Consider the following 17887-nt stretch of genomic DNA (forward strand, 5'->3'; position numbering starts at 1 on the left):
AAAACTTTTTGGCCCAAGGGCCACATTGGGGTTCCAAAACTGTATGGAGGGCCAGGTAGGGAAGGCAGTGCCTCCCCAAACAGCCTAGCCCTGCCCACTATCCACCCCCTCTCACTTCCCGCCTCCTGACTGCCCCCCTCATAATCACCAACCCATCCAACCCCCCCTGCTCCTTGTTTCCTGACCACCCTCTCCCGGGACCCCCTGCCCCTAACTGCCTGACCCGGGACCCCACCCCCATCCAACCCCCCCTGTCCCCTGACTGCCCCGCCCCCAATCCAACCCCCCCTGTTCCCTGACAGGCCTCCTGGGACTCTCAAGCCTATCCAAACCCCCCTCTTCCCTGTCCCCTGACTGCCCCCACCCCCCCAGAACCTCCACCCCATGCAACTGCCCCTGTCCCCAACTGCCACCTAGGACCCTCTGCCCCTTATCCAACCCCCCCATTCCCACCCCCTTACTATGCCGTTCAGAGCACCAGGACTGGTAGCGGCACCACCCGACAAGACCCAGCCATGCCGCTGCGCTGGCCGGCAGCCCCTCCACCCAGAGCACTGGTGTCACAGCGAGCTGAGGCTGCGGGGGAAGAGGGGGACAGCAGGGCAGGGGTTGGGGGCTAGCCTCCCCAGCTGGGAGCACAAGGGCCAGGCAAGACAGTCCCGTAGGCTGGATGTGACCCACAGGCTGTAGTTTGCCCACCTCTGTCCTATTTAGTTGTTTTAAGGCTGCACAACTGCCTGCCTTACATTGTGATATTCCCAGCTATCTAGTCTGCTTAAAGGCCAGCGCCTATGCTTTGCTATCTCTTCAAGGTCTATGACCAGTGTAGTGCCAGCAACTACAATACAGCTCTTCCTAAGCAAGCATCTTTATTTTTAAGGTCAAAGAATTACAAAGAAAACATATAAAAATCCATAAAAGTTCCTATGTGAATGCTAAAAGCTTACCACAGCTCACCCATCAGTTTTATAGAGTCTTAGTGAGTCAAAGTCCCCTTCCACAAGGATTGGGGGCCCCGTTGGACAGAGGTCCTGTCCCTTTGCTGAATTAGCAGGAAGGCCCTGTGTCAGTTCCCAGTTATTCTTTTATACCAATAGCCCTTTCTTTGTCTCCCAGTCTTTAAAGAACCCATCCTGAACCAATCTATGTAAACCCGGCTGTATCTCTGTAGAGTTCCTTAATCTCAGTGATTCACCTTAATCACCTCCCACTGTTTTAGTTCCTGTAGAAGCTGTGGTAACTCCCCTCCCCCTGCCGTGGCGTAGAATACAATAATACATACATCATTCTAAGATCCGATATGATTTAATACTATATTGTCTCCAAAGACAGTGTATGCCAGGATAATGTGTGTCACTGTGATATTTACAGACTGGGGCAGCAAGTGTCATATGGGCAATATGCCATATGCCATAGGGATATGCCATACAGTGCCTAGCACTTTGGGACCCTGGTTGGGGCCTCTAAGCATTACTGTAATATAAAAAAGTTTGTGGCATCAAGATCTTTGTTTTATTCCTCCTACACCCTCCCATAGGTTTAAAAAAATAAAACATTGGTCTCCACCAGTCCAGAAAATTGGAAACTAAAGTGGGTGTTTGCTTGGTAATTCTATGCATTTTTCTCAAAACTCCAAGCTGTAAAAAACGCAGTTAATAACAATAATCACAGGAGCCAATAATGGTTTATTCTCCTGAAGCTATTTCCAGGAAAAAAAAATCCTAACTTCTGACCTGTTCAACCTCTTTCGTGCTGGTGACATTCGCAATCAGATTTTCTTTTGGAATAAAAGTCTTTCTTTCTTCCATCCCACACTCAGAGAGAGCTTTCAGGGTAGGGAATTATTTTTCCCATACTAGTCAATTTCTTTTCTCCATAAAATATTGCACTGTGCAGAAATGACTTTGTTTGCCCTTCCCCCATTTTGCCAATCAGTTGGCATGGTGACACAAAAGTATCTACAAATCACAGGAAAGCTGTTTAACAGTGACATTTTAAAGAGTTTGTGCTGAAAAAACCACTAAATTTATAACCAAAGCACTTATTCTCAGGCAGCTGATTTTGTGCCTGAGGCTATGCACAAAATATTTTGGAAGCATTACAAATGATGAGTAAAAGGCAAACTGTGAGCAGGTGGTTGTTGCAAAATATTCTGAGGACAAAATGTTCCCAGTGCAATGCACTGATCGGACACCGGCAACATATGCACACACTGAGGCAATGCAAAGACTGAGTGACAACAGCCCTGTCTTTGAACTTTCTTGCTTTTGCTTGTTTACATCATATACTTGACATTATCTAGCCACAGATAACCCATGGGTGATACCGAGTGAGACTGTTAAACCAGAATCTGCACTGTTGTAGAGAGGCTACTCACCATGGAAATCATTGGCACTGTGATTATTCCAATCAGAATGCCCCTAAGAATTCAGGAGGACTTCACAACACACCAGAGCAGGAGCTCAGACACTCTTTAACAGGGTTCAAAAATCACTGCCCCCATGCTGACCGTGGGCTGGTGGCTAATACCCAGGGGGAGAAGCCACTATGGATCTGCCTTTTCCCCCGTTCCTTTCCCTCTTTGCAGAGGTGGTGGTGCTAGATTCTCCCAAGCCTTGCTCTATGAGAACATGGAGCCAGAGACAGTAATGGCCTCTGTACACAAACCTTGAAGCCCCCTTTGCGCATGCACCCCGAGTTGTGCTGTGAGATCCCCTGCTGCACCTGAGGATCAAGGACACTGTATTTATTCTGTTGTTAAATGTCATCCTTTTTTCCACCCTGCTGTTTGTTTGTTTTTTCTCCACTGTCCATTACTTCTTTCTTGCTGGCTTCCACCCTATATTAAAGTTCTATACAGTTCTATCCAGCAGATGCGTTTTTCCAACCCTAAATAATCTTTATAAAAATGTTTCTTATTGGCCTGGTCATCTTCAAGTGACACTTAACAAATCTTTAAAAAATTGACTTAATATTCTTAGCATCTGTGTTTTTAAAAGAGAGACAGGTGATTTTTTTTTAAATCACTATTTCTCCTTCACTGCTATTGCTCTTGAACGTGATCCTATATGTGTCAATTTTCTGCTTAGAACACAATTTTTGCAGATGAGCTACATTCCCATTAAAAAGGGGTTTACAGAGGAAATGCTGACACATTATAGCAGTAAAACCAGTGCCACTGAAATTATACAGGATTTAATAAGAACCAGGCAAGCTAGAAATGAAACCTTCAGATAATCACGCAGGATATGTTCTCTCAGACAAATGATGTTCTTCCTATTACTGTGATACTCTTGCATTACACAGCAATGAGAAGCTGACAGTCTTTATTGTATTTATTGAAAATGTTACATTGCACACTTAGAAGCATGTTTCAGTTTCATTTCTCAGCAAGACAATGCATATTTTAAAAAGGCTGTTCACACTAACCATAAACCTAATAATTTCTTCCTTCCTGTTTTTTAAAAACAAAAACAAACAAACCTCTAGAGTCAATTTGTACTATGTATAATAATACCACTCTCCTATATAGCTCCCTTAATCAGAAAGCCGCAAAGCGCTTTAGAAAGGCGGCTAGTATCATTGTCCTATTTTACGTATGGGGAAAACTGATGCAGAGATAGATGAAGTGACTTTCCATGGCCACCCAGCAAGCCAGCAACAAAGATGGGAAGAAAACACAAGTCTCAGATGTCTAGTTCCAGTGCTCTCTCCTCTCTATGCCACACTGCGTCCCCTACTTTGTAAAAGCTGTTAGACTGACAGCACTGGAAAGTAGACATTCTCTATCAACAGGAGCATCAATTTTCCCACCCCCACATCACTGTGTCTTCCATCTGACCCTAGCAGGCCACCTGTATGGTCCATTTACATGACCCTTCAATCACTGACCTTCCAATTAAGGCTGCTTGCAAGGATGCCAATCATAAAGGGATACTGCCCCCTAGGTATTGCAGTGTGAGACAACCAACTCAAAGTAATGTAGAAACACAGCGAATGTCCTACCACATCACAGCAGTGGCATACCTAGCCTAATATCTTCTACCACCCAGTGACCAGCAATGAATAATTTAGAGGAAGATGTAATAAAATGCTGTGGTGACTCATTTCAGCTGGTCTTCTAAAAACAACAGTGATCTACAAAAGACAGCCTTTGTAGCCAGTTTTCTGAGCCAAACAGAGTACAGTTCACCCATCCTTGTCATAAAATATAAAAAGTATTTCTAAAAAAAGATACTACCTATTGTATTGAAAATAAGCTTATTTTTAAAATATCCTTCCCTTGTCAGATTACACATGGATGTGCACGTGTAATCTCTTTCACTCACTCTCACACACACACACACCCTCCCTTCCCCATTAATGTAGCTCCTAGTCCCTAGGATTTATTCTGAGAACTCTGAACCTCTGAGCAGCTTCAATCATCTGATTTAATTGTACACGTATGTTTGTTTTTTTCAAACATGGCAGAGAAATATTTCATTTTTCTTCCCCAAGATGTGGATTCTCCTTTCCCAACTCCTCTGGAATCTAGGGAGGTTCAGAGAACTGAGGGTCATGAAGAAGGATGGAAGGCATTTGGGAGCAAGGGACTGCATGCTGGAGGGCATTGAAAGAAACCGTATCACTTTTAATGTTTGTTTGGAAATGTATAGTCGTATGTAAAATATGGCAATTGGCAAAACTTGCTTCAGGGTTCCTTTATTCTATGTGCTGTATAAACATAGGTAAGAGACAAGCCCTGTTCTAGAGGAATTACAACAAACAGAAATATCTTTTTATTGTAACAGGAAAATCTGAAAAGATAGCACCTTTATTTAAACAAAAAAAATCAGACAAACTAGGGTATAAGTTACACTAAGGCCCCTGTACATTACTCTGGTAGTGTGAAGGAACCTTATAGTAGGTGTAAATGATACTCTTTAAACACACTTTCTAAGACTCTCTTACAGTGCTGGAGCAATGTAAAGAGGACAGCCCTTAATGTAACTGAGAAACTAACTTTTTTTTTTAATTTAACTACTAGTATGTTTTTAAATAGTGTCATTTTAATAACACTTTAGAAAAAAGGGAATTACTTTTAATCTTTTTAAAAATGTACAGAAATTATGCAGGTTGGCTTTTACTTGTTAGAGTTACAGTATGTTTGTTGGCCTCAGAAAATCAAATCAGAATTCTGCAGTGTCTAGTTAAGTTAAAATTAATTAAAAAAGGACTTAGTGTTTAAAATAAGTTGCTGAAGAAATCCTGTTTAGTGACTCAAAGGGAAAAAAACATAATATCTATCTCTTACATCCAGTTTTCATCAATAGGCCTCAAACTGCTTTACAAAGGCAATCAGTATCATTATCCCCATTTTACAGATGGGGAAACTGAGGCACGGACAGATGACATGATTTGCCCAAGGTAACTCAGCAGGCCAATGGCAGAGCCAGGAATATAAACCAGGTCTCTTGAATACCTGGCCAGTATTCTCTCTATTAGACCATACTGTTCAGAAGAGAGATAATCCCTTGCTCCATCCAGAGACCTGTCAATAGAGAATGGTTGGGGAGCACAAATAGCAATGGGCAAACATGCTTCACTAAACTAACAAATGGCTCAAACAGGTCCCTTGCCCTAAACCTCATGACTGCTATGGTGTCTCTATGATGCTTGACAATGGCTAGGCCACTGGGGTCACATAATCACTGCTGACTATGCAAACCAGAGCTGTTTCGTTATAATAGGGTGACCAGATAGCAAGTGTGAAAAATCAGGACGAGGGTGGAGGTAATAGGCACCCATATAAGACAAAGCCCTGCATATTGAGACTGTCAATGCAGCGCAGTGAAGTCACCGGGGTAAGCCGACCTAGACGATGTCAACTCCAGCTATGTTATTCATGTGGCTCAAGTAGCATAACTTAGGTCGACTTACCCCGGTAGCAAATACAAGCTCAGAGAAGGAATAAGAGGGGAGGATGAGAAACAAATGGTCAAAGTGAAGGGAGAGAGGACAGGCTAATAAAAACAATAGGATGCATGTGAAATCACTCTTTAGAATGCCTGCACTGTGCAAAGCAACTCACTCTGTTGCTAATTCTCTTTCTGTCTTCATTGGATACTCTCACTCCAACACATGGCCATGTGCAAAAGAAACAGAAACAGAAATCCACTCTCTTGTATGAAAGATCTCATTGATGTAGTAGTGAGTGCATTCATACAATTATTATTAATTAATAATTAGCACTTTAATAGCTCTTTTAATCTTCAAAGTGCTATAAGCATTAACTTAACTAATCCTCATAATACCTCTGTGAGATAGATATCTTACCCCAGTGAGAAAGATATTATCAACATTTTTCAAATGGGGAAACTGAGAAAGAAAGGTTAAGTGATTTGCCAAGAGGATCAGTCCAGGGATTAGATAGATTTTATTTTGTAAAATAATTAGATATGCATCACCTTTTGATAATACTACATATACATAGCACTTTACATGTTCAAACCCCTGAATAGTTATTAACTAATTCATCTTTGCAATACCTTTTGAAGTAAGTGAATAAGCAACATTATTCCCATTTCACAGATGGAGAAAACGGAGATAAAGGCTGTGTGACTTGTCCAAGGGACCAGTGGTGGAGTATGAATTAGAGCTCGACACTAATCATTTCCTAGCCTTTTGTCCATTCTTCCGGAACACACACAGTTTATCAAAGAAACTTAGTTAAGATTAAATAACAAAAAAATCTTAACAGTGGCACATCATAATGAAGATTTATTAGCATTCATTTAGGGATCCTAAAGTTCAGATAACGTTAGAGTCACCATTCAAATCAAATTATCCTTAAACTATGATCACCCACATGCTAAATCAATGTAATATTTTTAAAAAGGAAATAACTGTGAGTGTGCATGTGTAAGTAAAAAGGAATCAAGTAGTGTCATTTTATAGCTTTGACTCTCCACTAAGCAGTTTGGCTAAATTCAGGTAAAATAATGCTCATCTTTAAACATATGAACAATCTTACAGCAAAAAGGGGTCTAAACCAAAATGAGAAAAATAAAAGCTGAAAATAAATTAGTGATTGAGGCCATTTTTAAAAAAAAGAAAAGGAGTACTTGTGGCACCTTAGAGACTAACAAATTTATTTGAGCATAAGCTTTTGTGATGCTCAAATAAATTTGTTAGTCTCTAAGGTGCCACAAGTACTTCTTTTCTTTTTGCAGATACAGACTAACACGGCTGCTACTCTGAAACCTGTCATTTTTTTTTAAAGTGTCCATTGATTTTGGGTGACCCCATCCAACTTGGGACACCTTTAATTTAGGAGCTTTAATATGGATTCACAAGTCTTAAATTCAGGCACCCAGTTTTAACAATTTTGACTTGTATGGCAGTAGACATGATAAAGAACAGAATTATATCCCACTGAAGTCAATGGAAAGAATCTGATCGTCTTAAATGGTCATTGGTTCTAGCCCCCAAAACACCAAAAGTGCTTGTTACATCAACACATACAGCATACCTTGTTTTTTACCCATTGTTTTATAATCTCTGATCCAGTGCTACACATAAACATTAAAAGGAGTGAGAAAAAAAAATCACATAGAGAGTGACATTGATAAATTAGTTGTGAACTTGATCCTCCTAACAAAAATTAGATATCTTGTAGAAGCGGGGAGGACAAATAGCAGTAATGATATTAAAACCTGTAAAGCAGTCACAATAAGTATCACTACCACTCAGTCAACGTGCTAAAGAGACGCAAAGAACCAAATCCACCAGGGCTAATTTCTCATTCTCTTTAGTATCAACATGAACATTAGTGGCATTTTCAGATTTCTGTGTTGTAGAGTGTGCCTCTTCTGAGAGGTCTCCCCAAGGAGTAACTCAATATCAGCTGTTTGGGTCTCCTTAATCAGAACCTAAGTGTTTTGTGTCATGCTTTCACAGAAAAAAATGGATACAAATGGAATGGGGGAAAGTTAGCTGTAGCTCACGAAAGCTTATGCTCAAATAAATTTGTTAGTCTCTAAGGTGCCACAAGTACTCCTTTTCTTTTTTGTGAATACAGATTAACATGGCTGCTACTCTGAAACTTAGTAACCTATGCTGCACAACAATAATGAACCATTTTAGTGTAATCATCCAAATCAATAATTTTACTTGCTTTTTTCAGATATCTCCTCTCCCAACTGTTCTGTGAATAAAGGAGAATGTGAGAGTTTTGGGGCTATGTCTCTGTCCGGTTATTAACTCCATTCGGCTTTATGAACACTAATTATAATGGGAACAGTCATGGATTAGGTCATTCATATTGTAGCAGGAATTTGACACATATTGGGGAGACTATCAGGAAAGCTGTGACAGAACAATTGAGCGCTATCAACGTTGAACCATGCCTGAAAAATGTGAGTTTCTGTAAGCAGCAGTCAAGATTGCCTTTGAATGGACTATTTATCAGAAATCTGCCTGGCAGAAGGTGGCTGGAATTACCCCCACCATGGTCTAAGCCTGGGATAGTCAAATCCTGACCACCAGATGTTTTAGAACAGACCCCAAAATCTTTTTATTTACTTATTGTTATCAATATTGTTATTTTGTTATTAATTTTCTCTAGAGTCTGGATGTCTACTATACCTTGACCAAGAAATTTGGACTTTGATAAAAAATAATAATTGACTATTCCTGGTCTAAGCACAAGTCTGGGAGAACTGAAATTTGACCATCTGACCAGAAGGACAGATTCTGTTCTCTGTTTGAAAGAGGGTGTTCTTCTCTAAGCAAAAGGTAGCCATTTCATCATCAGAAACAGAAGACACAGTTAGAGCGAGAGGAGGCAGGAGAGACATAGTCTCCCTTAAAGGACTTGACTAAATTCGGGGACTCTCAAAGCAGAATGAGATCACACATGGGTGACTGCATTCAGGAGTTTGTTTTCCAAAGATCTGTAACTCTTGCATCTTTTAAGAATAAAATGAGTGTGGGTGTGTGTGTAAGAATTCTTTGCTAAGATTCTGTTTCCTTGCTTTACTGCCACATTGTCTGTGCAGGGTTCAACGAAAACCAGAGGTCTCAGAGCCAGGTGGTCTCTAGGAGGAATGTGTCTATGCAACTGGGGACTCAGGAGGCTGAGGCACTAGTTTCAAGGCTAGGCAGCCAGACTATGGGGTCCCGTAGCTCAAGAAAAGTGTAAGGCATAGGGTCTGCACCTGGGGAGTGCTCCTGAGTGACCCAGAGCTAGAAACAGTGATCAGTTGCTACCCAGACCCAAGGAGCTTAGCAGAATATGTCATTCAGCAGTTGGATCTCAGTACAACAGAAAATGTCCATTGAGAGAGCGGGACTGGAATAGGTTGTGACTGAAAGCACAGAAGAGATTGGACTTAAAGAGATGAACATAAAAAATGAAGCTAAAATCTGCACTCCATGACAGCTGTGTAATTGTGGGGCTGCATGAGGGTAAATAAGCACAGAATTTTGTTCTGGGAAAGGAGTAGTTACTGCTGTGTTGCAGCATCATTGTTCAATGGCAATTGAATTTGCAACTTCTCCTGAACTGAAGCTGAAGAAGAGCTCTGTATAGCTCGAAAGCGTCTCTCTTTCACCAACAGGGCTACAACACCACTACAAACAACTACTCCTATGTTACTCATAACAAGCATCAATACAACAACACATCTGCTCTTGCTTGTGGGCCAGTGTATTATCACGGCAACCCACAATAGCTGTCATAAGTTTTGTTGGAAAAATGGCTACCTATTGTGACAAATTGGGGGTTCTGGCTGTATCACTTCTGAATTGTGGATATTTTATGGAATTGTATCATGAAATTACTGTGTCATAGGAAAGCCTATGTTTATGTGGATCCCCCATGAATTAACAGGGCTATATCCTGTCTCAGCCAGGCCAAAGACAAGGGTGAGTGATCAGCCCTCAGGTGATCCTCTATTCAAAGTAAAGCACTTTGGGATGATGGTTTGCTCTAGCTGGGAGAGGACACTTCCTCCTCTTGGCTTGAGGGAGCAGGATTTGGTAGTATTAGAAAATTACCAAAAGGCAGAACAAAAGGAGCAGGTGACCCCAGCAAGAGTTTATAAAAGGGCCTGTTAGGGGCCTTTTGTACCAGATTAAGATGAGGAAAACTGCTGCAGGGGCAGTGTAGGCAAGGAGCAGGAGAAGCCTGCCTGCATCCCTGGCAGAACACAGATGATCCCCAAGGACTCCCAAGAGAAAGGTGAGCTAGTGAGTGACATTGTGTTTAGGATGTGTTATTGTTTTATATGATCTCTACTTCCCTACAATTTATCTGTTAAATAAAGAGCATAAAGATGTGAGATTTGGCAGGATGTGTGTGCATGCACGCGTGCGTATTGATTGCATCACAAATATTGCATGCCCCTCGGAGAGAGAAACGGTAAATCAGAAGCTTCACACCTCTGATGTGGAGTTCTGGGAGAAGGATGTGTTTAGGTACTAGGGAGTCTGATGGGTCAGTGGTGCACTCAGAAGGGCTAGGTGGCTGGACAGTGGGTGACACTCAGGGGGAGATGCCAGATAGAAGGACTGCACTCTGAGTGTGTGCCTAGAGACCCTGTGATTGGAGCAGTGGCTGGATTCTATTCAGACTCCAGGAGCTTTGAGACATCTTGAAAATCCAGAGCATGGAGGCTTGGACTCCCTCACTGAAGTCTCAGTGGATGGAGAAGGTGGTTCTCTCGCAAGGAACTTTGACACCTACATTCCAACAATTTCAAATATACTGAGCCAGCTGGCATAAATCAGTTAATGTGGCTCCTGATTTACCCATTTGAGGATCTGGTGTACTGCCTATAGAACGAAAAATATTGTAAATGATTGCTCTCCATTTGCAGCCACTTTAATTGTAAACTTGATTGGCTTCTGAGCTCATTGAACCATGCTATTCCCACCCAAAGACAAAGTATTTCACACCATAATTGTACCTCGTATTTAGGATTATTTAGTCATAAGTCAACCAAGCACTTGGAAAGGCAATGGGGAAAAAAATATATGTCATATATGTGACGATACAGCCATACTGGTGTATAGCTTTGTTAATGCTAGGTTAAATCTGAACTAGAGGGGGGTTGTTGTTACTTCTAGCATGGGTTTAGGCATTATTTGCCTGATCCGAGGCACACTGAAGTCAACGTTAGTCTTTCCATTGGCTCCAGTGATCTTTGGATGAGGACATATAGCAGGATTTCTGATTTAATGAAAATTAAGCAGACACCAATACCAGACGCTAAAAACAAAACAAGCTAATCTCTCTGAAATCTATGAGGATTATTTCTCTTTCTATGAAAGCACAGATATCAGCAAGGTTACTAGCTGGGTAGCTCTAGTATGTTGGTCTCATATCAAGGAACAGGCCTCCATAAAGGTTATAGGCTCAGTACTTCATGTTTGCTGGGCTTACGTCCAGGTGCAGGCAACTATGAGGTCGCTGGAATAGCACCTTTGGCTTGCTGGGCATGCCAGGCGTAAGGGGTTCTCTGGTTCAGCACCTTGCTTGCTGGGATGATGCCATCGCACAGGCCTCTGTGAAGTTACTGGCTCGGTTTTTCTAGGTTTTTGGAGTTAACGTCCAGATACAGGCTATGTGAAATTGTTGGAAAAAGCACCTCTATCTTGCTCACATGGCACGAAGGCAAAATCCTTGCCAGTTCGCTTGCTCAACAATTCACGCTTGCTGGGCTGATTGCAGGAAACAGGCTGTTGGGAAGTCATTGTTCCAGCATGGTTAGATTGTTGGGCAGACTTCAAAGCAAAAGCTTCTGAGACATGGGTATTTCAACATTTCTAGCTTGAGCGGCTCACATGAAGGCATACTCGTCTGTGAGGTTACTGAGCAGAAGTGAAAGCCTGTCCATTTGATGACACTACATGCTTCTGTGAGGTCACTAGTTCAGCAGCTTTAGCATGGTGGGCTTATATCAAGGCACAGGACTCTGTCACAATTACTGTTTCAGCCTCTCTGGCTTGCCGGGTAGATGTCCAGGATCAGGTCTCTGGGAGGTCACTAAGCTCAGCAGCTGTAACACACTGGGCTGATATAAAGGCACCAACCTTTATGAGTTCCTGGCTCTGCACATCTATCTTCCAGGGATGATGTCTAGAACAGGTCATTAGAGCAGCATCTTGAGTTTGCTGAGCTGATGGATAGGTCTCTATGAGGGTTACAGGCTCAACACCTATAGCCTGCTGGAATGGCGGTAAAGCACAAGCCTTGTAAATTCACTAGTTCAGAAATCTAGCTTCCAAATCTGCTGTTAAAAGCTAGCTCAGCACCTCTAGCTTGCTTGGCTGATTTTGAAGAATATATTTCTATGAAGTCTCTGGTTCAGTACCTCTCATTTGCTGGTTTGATGTGGAAGAACAGGTCTCTGTGAAGTAATTGATTGAATGCTTGAGCTTTGATGGTTTGATGTTAAGGTGCAGGTCTCTAGAAGGTTACTAGCTCAGCAACTGCAGTATGCTGGGATGATATCTAGGTAACTGGCCTCAGCATATCCAGTTCCCTGCGCTGTTGCAAGGTACTGGCCTCTGTCCGGTCAGTGGAACATCAGCTCTAGCTTACTGGGATGATAATGTCTAAACTTCTGTGAGCTCAGAATGTAAATTAGACTAAGATAGGATAAGTGTTTAGCATTTTAAACACTTCATTGGTAAAATAAATTTGTTGTATCTGTTCTGTTTGTGTACTGATAGAAAATGAGTATTATATGCATTTGGTTAGCTGATGAATCCAGTTATTTTCCAAAGCTATGTGCAGTAACTTCTGGTTTATATAATTCAAAGAGACATTATCATCAAACCATTTATAAATCTGCAAGTCCTAGAGACTGTTGCAGTGAACTCAAAATTGAGCATGTGACCACAGAGTGGGACCCATGCTTGGACTAATGCGTGGTGAGAGAGATGGGGGGAAACCCTTGGAGGTAGATTGCAGAAGAGCCTATGACCAATCCTAAGAAAACAGAAGCTTTAAAAAATGAATTTATAAGGAAAGATGTTTAGGTCTAAAATCAGAAGACATCTGACTGCAAAGCTTCCTCTTGTCTTTTGTATATAGTGCCAGCAAAACCCTCAGCAGTAACATGTGCTAACTAATTTCATATTTTATACAACAAAAACTTGGTTGTAAGGTTTCCGATTCACAATCAGAAAAATTAAACTCCAGTAGCAAAGACTAATGGAAAATTAGACTATTAAAATACTTTATACTAAATTCATAAATACAAAATAAAGAAAAACTAGTCCATTTGAATAGTCAGTATAATATTGTATTTTCCATCTAGTGTTATAGATCTTTTAGGCTGACATTTTCCAAGGGGCATAAGGGAGCTAGGCACCCAGTTCCCATAGAATTTCAATAGATTTATACTCCTTTGAAAACCTCATCCTTAAATTTTAAGAAACCAGTAGCCAAAGCTCTCTAGCTGCAATATTAGGAAAATCATATCAATAAATATTTGTATTTGATATTTTTCTGGTTTGGAATTCAACCAAGATACTTCAAACATCATAATAGGATTACACAAAAAAACTTCCATATGCTACAGCCTGTCTAAGAAAGACCATTTCTTAAAATCTCTTTTCAGTGTTACTTGCAATAAAAGCATTGGGAGTCCATTTTGTCCCAAACACACTGTATATAGTAAGGTCATATTATTTCTCTGATTGTTCCCTTATCTCCCTATGTACAAAAGTAATTGTTTTAAACTCTTTTTTGAAGGGTTTACAGGAGCTTAATTGTAATAATTAATAAAAATTACCTAATATGAAAGGTACAACAGGTTCTGCACATTCCAAAGGCAGGCTTCAAAGAGCTCCCTCCCCAGACTATTTTTTAATTCTACAAATAAAAAGGACAGGAAATGTACAAGCTATTATGAATCTGCATCTCCACCTACAGCTAAAGAAGCAGAGTGGCAATTTCTGTTACCACTCCATTGGCAAGTTCTACTACCACTCCATTGAGTAAATAACTTATTTTGTTACAGTTTTAAAGAAATACAAAAATATGAATCCAGTAATCAAAGGAGGTTTTAAAATTTGTGCCATGATCCTGTTTCCTAATATATGGACTCATCTATGTTAATTATTTACAACATTTTGTTACTGACTTTTCTATAAAACAATAAGAGGTAACTTTCTATGTCTCTCTTGTTTTCTATTCTGTTCTATTTCTGCTGGTCCCTTTTTTCCTCCTCAGTATTTACTGTTAGTATTACTTTTAGTGTACTTTCTTTCCAATTTGCTTCCCTGCCCACCCCCCACCCCCCGGCACTCTTCCTGCCTCTAATTTTGTCTCTTCCTTCCTTCCTCTCTTCCTCCCTTGGCACCTACTCACCCATACTAATTCTTCACATATCCTTACGTGTGTAGCTGATGCATCATAATTGTGTCTATGGACTGCAGCACTCAGATTCATTATAGCAGTGAGAGCTGGATAGGATCCCAAACATTTTATTTTATATAGTGACAGATTTTCTTTTTTAAGTCAGCACTAGAAGTGTTGGAGTTCACCATCTTCCTCCCATCCTCCCCCAAAGAAAATTGACTTTAAGGAAAAAAAAGTTTTCAATTTTGGAGTTTTTAGTGAAAAGTTGATATTTTCTGGGAAAACTAGACACTTTCCTCAAAAAATTCCATTTAGTTGAAAACCCAACCGCCTCAGTACCTGAGGGCATCCATTGTTGTTGTGGGTTCTGAACAGTTTTGAAACCCTGGCCCATGTTGTAGGTACTGAGGCTTTCTGACAATGCTGACAATAATGGCCTGTAATATTGTAAGGAAACCCCTTTATCTCTGATACCAACTTCAGATTCAGTTCAGAAGATCTCTCTTTCCAAAACACCTCAAGAAGGTGCATATTGGATTTATTTTCAGATCAAGCTTCACTTAAGTTCCTTCTCTCTTTACTCAGCATCAGTCTGTAATCCTTACACCATTAGAAAAGAGAGTTACTGCCCTTTTTCTCTTTGTTCATGCTATGCATAAAACAGAGGAACTTATCCTGTTACCAATTACCCTCTCTGCCTTCTTATGACTGGCTTCATACCCCTAAATACTATATTCTTTTTTACTGCTGTCATTTCAAGACATCGGGAGCCAAGGCCCTGTACAGCCCATAGCCTAAATTAATAACTGTGTGATGCAAGTAAAGTTTTTGAGTTGCTAGACAGCTTCCAACCACTGCATTATACACTTTACACAGTAACCTTGATAGATCAGAAATTAGTGTAAAAAAATAACAAAAAACCAAGAACTGTGATATTACACTTTCCCCTTTAAAGCTTATTCCCATTTTTCCAGCCAACTGAACTCAGATAGAAGATGTCACAATGAAGTGTCCATGGCTAAAAGCGAATTAAAGGCAATTTGGAGGTCAAACTTGATATGTTTTAAGATGTATCTGACACAGTTTATCAGGATGCATATGGCACTCCCAAATGGTGTTACCAATATTTTATTGAAGTCTTCACCATTCACAAAATGTCTCAGACTTCCAAAAAAACTGACAAGCAACCTATGATACCACTTAAAAATACTTCAGTTTACATACATATTCCATCATATAACATTATTTAGCAAATGAAATACACCAAAGACATGACAGGATAATGCAGCAGAAGCGGGAACACTCACTTTGCATGCAACTGAAACTGTGTAAGCATCATTAATAGAGGCTGAAGATTCCAAAATGGGTGAAGACTTTCTGGTTTGTATTAGGACTGCTGATTTAACAGGCTCCGTGGCTCCAGTATCATAACTCCTGTCACTGAGATTATACTAGCAAGAAGAATAAACATGACAAGGAAGACAGGAGCATGAAGCAGCTGCATAATTACATACCTCTGAAAAAGCCTTTAGATACATTTTTGAGGTTGTGAAGGGTGGGGTGAATATTTGTAAGAGGTTCAAACTGAAGGTTGAATGAATAAGAATGCTGAAGGAGAAGTATTTATCTGCCAAGCAAGAAATAAGAACAGTTGTAAAAATAGTTGTAAAAACAACTAAGTAAACATTTGAGCACTAGGATAGGCTATTATAGGCAACTGTGTAAGAAGCATGCTAGGCTGTTGGACCAGGTAAAGGACCAAAAGGCTCCCCAGTCTAAGAACTAACCAGAACTACCACCTCTGAAGCAACCAGCAAGATCTGAGGCTGCTATTGCTACAGCAGAAGGTATGCAAAAGCACCATATGTTAGCTGCTACACCCACTGCCACATAGATCAGGACCTGCAGGTGCACACTGCTGCCAGTTCACTTATATGCAGCTTACCAGCTGTTCAGAGGAGACTTGTGCCTCTCCCAGACACTAAAATCCTCTGCCCAATGAGATCACAACCCATCACCAATCTTCCCTTATTCTGTGTAGCTGTCAGTGTTGTTCCTATCTCCCCACGCCCAGCAAAAGGGTATTGTTTTGTGGGAAAGGAGGGACTGGATTTTTAGAGGGTGGAGAAAATTAATTTTTGGAAGCAGAGGAAAGAATAATTTGTGATGGTTGAAGGAAAATTGAATGGATTTTTTTTGGTGAGGGGCCTGGAGAAGCCAGATGGAATGGAGCTGAACACATGCACAATCTTTGAAATGTATTCTGGTTGCTCAGAAAGTACTGCCCATTCAGGTTTGGATTTGAATATACTTCTGGCAATTGTGTTTGCAAGCTAAAGGTCTAGAATGGAATTGCTTGACAAACCTCATATAGGAGGTAGGGTCGAAGTTGTCTTAGCTTTTTTTGCTTAAGAGGAGACTGAAGGAAACATTGTTAGTTCTCACAAAATAAAATGCCCTGGCCAACCTCTGAACAACAAAAACTAAGCACTGTTGCAAAAGCTGGAGTGAGTTTGAAGGATGGAGCTGGGGAAAGAGAAAAATTGTAGTCCTTATGCTAAAATAATTTATTGTGCTATTAGTAAAGGCCTCTGGGCTCATTTCTTGAACTGACTCTCAGACACAAGAAAGTTTACTTCTGGTGTACTAATGAAGATATTTTGTCCTAATATTTCTTTTCTTATTATGGAAGAAGATGTAACAAAGTACAGCCCTAAAGCAGAGGAGGAAAGGCTTTCCTTTCCCATTCATCTTCCTGGTCTGAAATACCACATGCTAGTGAAGAGAGATCATTTGGTTCTCAATGTGGAAACAGCATTTGATGAGGGCCAGACTTACAGTATACTGTTCACAACATAATATAGGAACACAAGAGTGATCTCATCTTCCTTGCTCCTGAAGAAAGCATCCGCTAAACATTTATTTTAAACAAACTAAGAAAATCTTGTCTGTCACTTGCTGTCATTCCAAGATCTTCATTTTAACCCCTGGAAAAAACAAACTATTTTTTTTTTAAAAATGGTAGTTTGAAGTTGAGCTCAGATTTCCAGTGCTGTTTCATTCCTTTCCTATTAGTCTATTAGTCTTTAAGGTGCCACCGGACTCCTAGTTGTGTTTCCTAATCATCCCTGATTTTCCCTGCATATGTCTATTGGCACCAGAGTTCTCTTCAAACTCCTTTATTTTATGTGTCTGTTTTTAAGCCAGTGTATTTCAGTAATGATTGAGTTGATTGATTAACTTGCCTATTTCCCAGTGAATGCCTGCCTGCCCTACTCCCTCAATATATATTTTTTGGCTCCCTGTGTTGCCACTTACCCCCTGTGACTTCTATTTTTCTCACACAGCAGTGCACTCAGGGTCAGTCCTGCAAGGTACCGAGTACCTTCAGTACCCATTAAAATCATTCAGAGTTGAGCTTTCTAAATAGGGTGTTCATCAGCACCTTGTAGAAATGAGCCTCAAGTGAAATATTCCTGCTCAGATCTAATTCTTCATTGAAACTACTGTACAGAGAGGAAAGGCAAAATAATA

At 40.6% G+C, this 17887-nt stretch overlaps 1 protein-coding gene across 4 annotated transcripts in view; it reads right to left on the bottom strand.

Annotated features, from left to right (window-relative positions):
• BRINP3 (BMP/retinoic acid inducible neural specific 3) overlaps positions 1 to 17887 on the bottom strand; it is a 298580-nt gene that overhangs the window by 170737 nt on the left and 109956 nt on the right. The window contains exon 1 of one of the 4 annotated variants that reach the window (XM_043490771.1): positions 15661 to 15788. The exons of the other annotated variants lie outside the window; for them this stretch is intronic. Coding sequence (XP_043346706.1) covers positions 15661 to 15692 — 32 coding nt within the window. The 5' untranslated portion in view covers positions 15693 to 15788. Of the gene's footprint in view, positions 1 to 15660; positions 15789 to 17887 lie in introns of those variants that run through there. 4 annotated transcript variants of the gene reach the window in all.

Source organism: Dermochelys coriacea, chromosome 8 (assembly GCF_009764565.3).
Source record: "Dermochelys coriacea isolate rDerCor1 chromosome 8, rDerCor1.pri.v4, whole genome shotgun sequence".
Classification (NCBI taxonomy): domain Eukaryota; kingdom Metazoa; phylum Chordata; order Testudines; family Dermochelyidae; genus Dermochelys; species Dermochelys coriacea.